General features: G+C 40.6%; 1 protein-coding gene across 1 annotated transcript; it reads left to right on the top strand.

Moving 5' to 3' along the window:
• The first annotated feature begins 7067 nt into the window (after window positions 1-7067).
• DNAJB8 (DnaJ heat shock protein family (Hsp40) member B8) lies at window positions 7068-8027 on the top strand. The gene has a single exon (XM_014063703.2). The coding sequence runs from the start codon at window positions 7234-7236 to the stop codon at window positions 7912-7914; it is 681 nt and encodes a 226-aa protein (XP_013919178.1). The 5' UTR covers window positions 7068-7233; the 3' UTR covers window positions 7915-8027.
• Window positions 8028-9841: the final 1814 nt, after the last annotated feature.

Raw genomic sequence — 9841 nt, 5'->3', positions numbered from 1 at the left:
CAAATCTTTCCAGGGATATCCTCAAAATTTATACAATATTTTAGGTTCTGGCTTTGTTTCTATTTCTTTAGAACAGGGATCAGCAACCCGCAGGTTCTGGAGCTGTATGTGGCTCTTTTATGCCTCTGCTGCAGCTCCCTATCACTAGTTGGCTTCACAATTGATAGAGCTTTTGGTTAGGACAGGTAGAGGAAAAAGGATGCCACACTAGGAGGAGGCTCTATGGTGAGGAGACTAAACTTCCGGTCAGCATAGGAAAAAAGATGCCATGCTAGGAGGAGACTATGATGGGGAAACCGGACTTCCGGTTGGCTCCAGAATTGAACGGTGGGCTTCCGGTTAGGACTTTTGTGGCTCTGTGAGTGTTTAAGGTTGCCAACCCCTGCCTTAGAGGAAAGTCACGTGACTAGAAACATAGGCAGCAGAGGCACTATTGAGATGAGCACTTTTCATGATAGAATAGCTGTATGCCAAGTGAAGGAGGGGTGGGAAGCACTTCAACTTGATAGTGAAGAAACAAAAAGGCTGCCACAAAACAAAAATCTATTTGTTGCTGAAAATATCAAGGTTTTCTAATCAGAATGATGTATAAAAAGCAGATGTAAGTGGAAACTTTCTTTGTAGACCTGTATGAAATTTGATTTCAAAAGGTCCTTCCCATTTTTTTTCCACATAATATCTATGGTTGGTTGGTTATTCAAGTTTCCTTCACTTAATTTACCGTATTTTGCAGAGTATAAGACGCACCTTTTTTCCTCAAAAAAAAAATCTGGGTGTGTCTTATACATCGAATACAGCATTTTTTGCCTCCCAAAGCCCTGCCCCTTCACCAAAATGGCCGTGCATACACTTATGGAGGCTTTTAGAGAGCTCCTGTGGGCTGGGGAGGGCAGAAATGAGTAAAAACGTGCCGTTTTTGCCCCCCCTAACCCCCAGCAGCACTCTACAGTCCTCCATAAGGCTATGCATGCAATTTTTTGATGAATAATGGGCTGTTTTTCCTAGTTTTTGACCCCCTGCCCCCTAGGAGCACTTTGCAAGCCCCCCAAGGCTATTCATGCCTTGTTTTGGAAAAAAACGGGGCTGTTTTCATGAAAAATGGGCTGTTTTGGGGAGGTTTGCAGAGTGCAAAAACTTTTTTTCCTTTTGGAAAGCTCATTAACCGACTGAATGAGAATTACATTGATCAAGTGCTGTGCCAGCAGAAACAAAGTCTTAGGTGCTGCAGATTGTCAGCAATTTCCTTCTCCAGCACATGGATAAATACACCTGAAAATATCTATCTACCTATCTACTCTCTCTCTCTCTCCCTACCTATCTACTGTATTTCTGTCTCTCTATTTCTCTCTCTCTAGCACTCTACCTACCAACATACCTACTCTCTCTCTCTCCCTACCTATCTACTGTATTTCTGTCTCTCTATTTCTCTCTCTCTAGCACTCTACCTACCAACATACCTACTCTCTCTCTCTCCCTATCTACTGTATTTCTCTCTCTCTTTCTATTTCTATTTCTCTATCCCTCTACCTACCTACCTACCTACCTACCTACCTACCTACCTACCTACCTACACTCTCTCTCCCTACCTACCTACTGTATTTATCTATCTTTCTATCTATCTCTATTTCTCTCTCTCTATATATATATATCCCTTTATCTACCTACCTACTTACCTAACTACTCTATCTCCATACCTATCTACTGTATTTCTCTCTCTTTCTCTCCCTCTCTATCCCTCTACCTACCTACTTACGTTTTTTAAAATTTGCCATACTCTGGTGCTTCTTATACTCCAAAAATATGGCAGGTGAAAAAATAATTAGGCTGAGAGTCAAAAAAACAAAACAAACCTTTGCTGATTTTCTATAGATCACCTGCAATTCTAACAGATGGATTGGTAAGCCCTAGTTTTACTTGATCTAATTAATATGATTTTACAAGCAGTTCCAAAGCTCATGTTTGCCTCCTGTTTGGTCTGGTGTTACCTTTCAGGATTACATGCTCAGACAGCCATGAGAAAGTACTGATTAAGATGTCGGATTCTCATGTTTAAGTTCAGATTCAACCAAGGTGTTTACTGGATGGGTTTGGGCCAGTCATTGTATCTCAGGCCAATCTACTGTATAAGGTTTTTACTGTTAAGATAAAATTAGGGATATTGATAGAAAATGGTAGGCTAAAAATACAACATAAAAAAACCTAACCTCCCAATAAATATTGTACATATTATCAGCAGTAGAAGATAAACAAACAGCAAGCCTGAGATCGAGCAAAACCAAACAATGAATTTACAAAATCAGGCAGGAATTCCTGTGCCACAACCTCTTGAGAAGGGACCATTGGGGAGGCATATGGTAAGGGGAGGGGGAATCTGATGACAGTTTGACTGGCAGAATGAAGTGTGACCCTTGTTTGTTTGGATAGGCAAAGTACTTAGAGCAGATGTCTTAAGCTCATGTTGTTTTAGATAAAAGAATCCAGGCCTTGTTGTGGGATTAATAGACCAATCATGAACACATCGGTCTGTTCCTTCTTCTCAGTTTAAAGGACTAGCATCATCACCATCTTTCTAATACTTCACTTTAACACACACACACACACACACACACACACACAAATTCAGAAGAATTTCACAACCTGGAAAGATATTCTCAGGTCAGAGTAAAATAGTTTATCAAACAAAATGCAGTAGCAGCAGTTCTTCTCCATAAACTCTAGATTAATGTAGTCTATAACTTAGTCTCCTTTAAAAAAAAAGTATACTGATTATTCTTCCAATTAAGAAAGCCAAAAGAACAGGAAATCATCATGCAGAATAGAGTAAGCCATAATTCAATTCTGTTGCCTCTTTTTACTCCACAGCTGTGTGGAGGTAGGGATGGGTGGGCGGGCAAGGAAGAGGCCTGGCTTGCAGCTGACAATCAGGGACCAGGAAGAGTCAACAAGTTTCCATGCAGGAGTCTTCCTCCTGCCAGAGTACCCTCAGCTTCAGAAATAGCATCTTTTTGCTTTCCTTCTATGAAGAATGGTGACTAGTCTCTTGACAGTGCTATTTCTGCCAGAGAAATAGGACTGAGAGGATGTTTAACTCCATGAGTATGATGGCTCTAGCTTCTGGGCATCTTTAAGGAAAACCACAAGACAGATTTATTTAAAGACCTGGCAGAACAGGTAATTTTTCTTTCAAATATACATGCATATCCACCTTCTTAAAGATAAGAGATTTACCTTAGGACTGGTAATAACGTGTGTCAATGTGAATGCACCCTTTATGGGAGGGAGCTAGATGTGAAAAACTGTTCCTATCTCCCCATGGTCTCACAGTATTGTAAAACAGCATTAATTAAACTGTTCAAAACACACCCACTCACCTACACAATTACATATACAATATGCCTAAGATTGCTTCTTTAAAACACGAAACAGTTTTCAAAACATGTTTTATTTTCCCTTATATTTCATTTAATACATCATTCAAACATCTTGATGGGATATTTAAGCTTGCATATGATAGCATATCATATGCAAGCTCTCCAGTTTCTGGAGTGAAATTTCTTTCGATCATCTTAGTACAACAGCCAATGCAACATTCAACCTATGTGATCATTGGTCTTGATTGTAACATATGCTAAAAATCCATTTTCATCAGTGGTGGGTTGCTTATCCCGTTCCAACCGGTTCGGTTGGAATGGGACCGGCGGCATCCTTGTGCACGCGCACAGTTTACACATGCGTCGTAGCGCCTGTGTGATGCTTCAGCTGCTCGTGGAGAATTGCGCAGGTGCTGTATGTGACATGCGCCTGCGTGGAAGCGCAGAAGCCTTCAAAGACCGGTAAGGAGCGCGGGTGGGCGGGTGGGCAGGTGGGCCCTTCGGTGTTCCCGGAAGTTACTTACTTCCAGGTTCACTGACCAACCGGTTCGCAGGGACCGCTGCGAACCGGTTGAAACCCACCCCTGATTTTCATGGAGAACACTTTAAAGACAGTACACTTTTCAATGATCTTTCAGTCAAAAATTCATGCTATGAGCTTTCATCCAAAAGTCTTCTAATGATCCCTCTCCTTAAGCCCCAGCTGTTTCGAAACAATGTTTAAAGAAAGACTTGCCAATATCTTGGCTTCCTTTATGCAAGTGATTCTTGCTTGAAACTGGACAGAATTGAAATCTTCTTTAGGATCAGCATATTGGACATCTGTAAATTGTATGAAAAATGCGAACATTCCACAGAATGTAGTTGTAAAAGTTCAGTTGGAAGCCATTTAGAAAACTTTATATGATTTATACAATCAATACTAAGAGCCAGATCTTTTCAGTCTAAAACACATACATACTGTAGAAACAAACATCTTGGATAAGAATTCATATTATTTAAGCCATTGGGAATAATCATACATATCCATTATTCAAAGGGACCACCTAGTCATCAATTGTGTATATAAAGAGGTGTATGTTTTGATGTTGCATTTTGGAATTAAAATGTGGAAGTGGGCAGTGGTGAAATTCACAAAATTTTACTACCAGTTCTGTGAGCGTGGCTTGGTGGTCGTGGTAGGGGAAGGATATTGCAAAATCTCCATTCCCATCCCACTCTGAGGCCAGCCAGAGTTGGTAATTGCCGGTTCTCAGAACTACTCAAAATTTCTGCTACCGGTTCTCCAGAACCTGTCAGAACCTGCTGGATTTCACCCCTGGAAGTGGGCTATATTTATTGGTTTATGAACCTCAATGTATTTTATTTTATTTTATTTCATTTTTGAAAACTCCAGCAACAAAACATGTAGTCACTGGAGGTAGCTATAATATAAAATAATGAAAAAGTCTCTGGAGACATTCAAGGTATTCTTTTTCATGATGAAGGAGACTACCACAATTAAGGCAATGGCAGCAGTAGGGTGAACACCACAGGAACTTTGTCGGTCTGACATTCTAGAAGAACAAGCTAAGGAAGGGGAGAGATGGAGGTGGACTGAAAGCTCCAAGGAAAATAATCACCATTAAGGTTAGTCTGTCTCACAATTGTTTCTTATTAAAAAAAGAGACTGCAGTTTATCTGTGCAGGATATGCTCTTCAGATGAGGGAATTAGCAGAACGACTGCCTCCATATCATCTAATTAGCAAAAATGTTGATAAGCAGATACAATCACATATGATTAGGATCCTTTTTAAAAGCCACTCCATTAATTAAATAGACAGAGAGGCTGCCTCCAACCCTCACGTGCTACTGATTAGAATACAAATATTTACACTAATCTCACCTCCATCAGTCAGGGGACACTTTTGAGTATTTTCAGTGACATCTGATTACTATTGATTTTCATCTCCAATGTCAGGCTATTTTGTTAGTATCTGAAAGTGCTGCCTTCACTTTCGGATGCTTTAAATCATGTTAAGGGTTTATCTTAATGACGCTGCTGATAACCACTGCTCAGGTCACTCGTACTTTCTCTTCAAAGAACACAGCCTGGGCTGGTTTTTATTGTTTGTACTTGAGATTTAAGATACGAAAAACATTTCTCATTTCAAAGCCTCAGTTTCTAGGGACTGAGCTTCCCAGCTAGTTTCCCTCTGGGTAGTTATTTCATGTGGACGGCACTCTGGTGCCATCCTTGAATTCTTCTCATGTTCCTTGTTCCTCTCCAGTTTGCTTACTCACCCCAGTTCACGATCTCTGTCTTTTCCTCTCCTCCTCCCTTTAGTTACACAAGTCAAACTTAAAGCAATGAAACTGCTGAGAATCCATGACTGCTGTAGACTCTTAGAGGTGAGCATCAATCAGTTCCCTGGGAAGAAATACACACCATTCCAGATCCAGCTAGCTATGTCCCAAAAAGGAAGTTTACATGTAAGATACTTTGTAGTGAATCAAAACATCAGGGTGGGGTTTGGAGTGAGGTTAGGGCTGGGGTACTATCAAAGAGGCATATTCGGCATGCTTGAACATGTTTCTGATGCAATGTATCTGACGCAAGAGTGGGTTGCTGCCGGCATTACTGCCGGTTAGGTGCCTCAAAAATTTTGCGCTCATTTGCTTTGTTCGCACACATGCCAGACATGCACTCTGCACGCGTGCACATTTGAAAATAAAAAGATCTGTGCATGCACAAAACCTTAAAAAATAATTTAAAAAATTTTGCACTGAAAATTGTTCTGTGCATGCGCAGAACCGAAAAAGAAGAGGCCACCCCATAGGAAAACCAGTTCGGGGGCATGGCAGGCCTGGGTTGCCTGCCGGTTCCAGCAACCCGGGCCACCGAATTACTACCGGTTCGGCCGAACCGGTCTGAACCAGTAGGAACCCACCTCTGATCTGATGGGGCTATGCTGCACTATCTATGTGCCATTTTCTGTCCATCAATATCAATGGTAAAAGTCAGACCCACACTAGTCATCAAGCAGGAGGAATCCAGGGATCGGTGAGCTTTTTTTAAATAGAAGTTGAATGGGGGGGGGACTTGGGAATGGAATGTGGGTAGGGTTAAATTTATATTGTTGGGTTTTTAAAAATATTTTTGAGGTGGTCATTTCATTCTTTGAAATGTACTGTACCTAGAAAGGGTTTTAAGTCATGACACTTTTGTTTTCCACTTGAACTGGATGAAAATGTATTCTGCTGAGTTCAGAGTTCAGTGATATGACCCTAGGAGACTCCAGGGAATGAAAAATACAGGCACCCAGTGAACCTGAATATAACATACACACTTCCCCACTCTTTTGGCTTATGGAATAACTGCCCAATCAATAATATAAGACCACCTGAACAGGTGTGTTTTAGAAGACATTGATCCTAAATTGAAGAACACCGATTACAAACTTGCAAAAAAAAACCTCTTACATACAGAGCCTTTCTATAAAAAGTTTCCAATCTAAGACTCTGGCATGAGTTGCATCATAGATGTGAAATGTGATCTATCAAGAGAGCCAATTTGCATAGCAGACCCAAACAATAGGACTGATGCCTGTCTCAAAAGAATTAAAAGCCTCTGCCCATTGATTGGCTGAGATGCTTCTGATGTCACAATACTACTCAGCAGCAAATGTCTTGAAATCAAACAATATGAGCAAGCAGCCTTTCTCTTTCCCTTTGGCGCCAAAACCATTACCATTGGGCTGTGAGGAAAAAAGTGCCACAACCGAAACTACTGGATCCACTGGATCCAAACTGTACAGGACCTTGTGTCCCCTGGGAAAACCAGCCAAGTAGTCTCCAAATCCAGCTACCTTTTTCTTTGGGATGGTTAATTATTACGAAGTCCTAGGTCTGAACCAAAATGCCTCGCAAGAAGACATTAAACGGGCCTACCGTAAACTTGCACTAAAGTGGCACCCCGACAAGAATCCTTATAACAAGGAGGATGCAGAAAAGAAATTCAAAGCTGTAGCTGAGGCCTATGAAGTTCTGTCAGATCCCCAGAAACGTTCCCTCTATGACCGACCTGTCAAAGAGCCAAGGTTCAGAGGGAGAGGTGCCTCTGGCACTTTTCCTCACAGCCCCTTTGATTTTGACTTTGTCTTCCGCAGCCCTGAGGAGATCTTCCGAGAGTTTTTTGGAGGAATGGACATCTTTGCACATGACTCCTGGGACAACGAGTTTGATGATGATAATCGTGGAGAGGAAAACCGGACTGGGTTGCAAAGTCCTTTTGGCCTCTTTTCTGGACTAGGTGCCTTTTCCAATTTTGCATTTAATTCCCTGGGGCCCGGTGTGCACACTATGTTCTCCTGCAGGTCCTTTGGCGACGATAGCAGTGGAGCACAGAATTTCAGATCTGTAGCAACTTCTACAGAAGTCGTCAATGGACGGAGAATCACCACTCGAAAAATTGTCGAGAACGGGCAAGAAAGAGTTGAAATTGAGGAGGATGGTCAACTGAAGTCCATAAGAGTAAATGGAAGAGAACAGTTGAAATGCTAATAATTCTCCACATGTCTGTCCAAAAAGCAATAGTCAGCTGCTTGTACAATCTTAAAAGGACTCTTGTTCCGTAAAAGTGGAAACCAACTAATAAACTCGTTCACTGAGTTCAAGACCTATGTGGTAATGACTTCTGAATTACTTGGAATAACTCTGGTGTCAGGATGTGATTTATTTTGATGATTCCCCCCAAATGTATTGAAATAATCTCAGTATAGGGTCTATGATTTTACTGTTTAGGATATTATACTCTAAAGCAGCGGTTCTCAACCTGTGGGTCGGGACCTCTTTGGGGGTCGAACGACCCTTTCACAGGGGTCGCCTAAGACCATCAGAAAACACATATTTTTGATGGTCTTAGGAACTGAGACACCAATTTTATGGTTGGGGGTCACCACAACATGAAGAACTGTATTAAAGGGTCACAGCATTGGGAAGGTTGAGAACCACTGCTCTAAAGTCAATTGCTGGGGGTGAGTATCTTATTTGGAGAGGTGTTTAATTAGAATATTTTTGAATAAAGGTTTTGAGGGCAGAGTCAACAGTGTATACACAGCAGTGTGGTTCTGAATACATTAAAAATATGTAGTTTGAAAGACAGTCATGAAAATGATAGAAATTATTCTGGATAAAAATGAATTCTCATGGTTTTGCAAGCATGCAGAAATAAAGTTAATAATATCAAAGATCAAACTACCGGTAACTTCTTTATGGAGCTTTAAGTCTGCTTTTGGATTAGAACATAGAAATGATATTATATATTTCTGAATATAATGAAAACACACAAATGCCTGCATACTCTCTTCAAAACTCTTTACCTGCTTTCAAGACCAAGTATATATTATTTTCAAAAACTGGAAAAGAACTGTTTGATACAAAATTTATGTATGTCAAATGAATTATTAGGGATGTATAATAAAAATAGCAAAAAGTAAATTGGAATGGTCGGTAGAAGCAACTAGGATGCCCTTTGATAAGAAACAAGGAAGATTTGCTCATTAAATCTTGAAACATGGACTGAGAACAGTTCAAGACATAAAATGAAACAACAATAATTTAAATTATGCTTAGGTAACTCTCTCCCAAAGATGTATATTTATTTAATATGTTCCTGATTATATGATTATATCCTTTGCTGGGCGAACATATTGAATTGCTAATATCAGTGAGTATATTACGTTGATGGAAACATGAATCTTTAAGCCTTAGCCTACTACATTTACTGAACAATGTATCTTACAGTATTGGTTTGTTGCACTGTCTATATTAAATTAGCATTCTCTTAGCAAAACCATAGTGCTATTAAAAATGTAAAAGCATTGTTTCTTATAATTTACAGCCTTTATTGTTAGATTTATGTCCTGCTTTGTTATTCAAGCAGGGACATGCAGTCAGGGGAGGCAGGGGAGGCAGGGCCTCATCACTGTCATCATGGAAAGAAAAACAAATGTAAAAGGAAAAAGACTTGCTGACAGAGTCACAGTGGATGACTCTGCTTAGTGCTTAACTGCAGGAGGCGAGAGAACCACATGCCTCCTTTATCTTTATGATCACTTGAGCAGAGTTAAGCAAGGGTTAAAAGGCGAAAAATTCCTTATGCAAAGGAGGCATGTGGTTCTCTCGCCTCCTGTAGGGGGCATTTTAAGAGGCTTTTTAGAGTTCTCTGGGAGCAACTAGCTCAGTCTGACCTCAGAGCTCTTGTGTTTCTCCTTTTACATTTTTTTCCTTTTCATGATGGCAGGCAAGAGCAGAGTTTAAATCCTCTCTGAAACAGCTGGAAAAGGTGCGTGTGTGGGGAGGGGGGAGGAATTCAAAATGTTTGATTGCATGTAGAGCCACATTGCCTTTTCAAACACACACACACACACACACACAAACACACACACAGAGCTGGATAAAAGTATATAAGCCCAGCTTCACTGATTAC

This window comes from Thamnophis sirtalis, unplaced genomic scaffold (genome assembly GCF_051295495.1).
Source record: "Thamnophis sirtalis isolate CommonGarterSnake01/CBP01778 unplaced genomic scaffold, rThaSir2_p1.2 scaffold_3, whole genome shotgun sequence".
NCBI classification, from domain to species: Eukaryota; Metazoa; Chordata; class Lepidosauria; order Squamata; family Natricidae; genus Thamnophis; species Thamnophis sirtalis.
This window is presented reverse-complemented; position numbering and strand designations above follow the sequence as displayed.

Coding starts and splice junctions, on each gene's coding strand:
- DNAJB8 (XM_014063703.2), top strand. CDS start 7,234: ATGGTTAATTATTACGAAGTCCTAGGTCTGAACCAAAATGCCTCGCAA.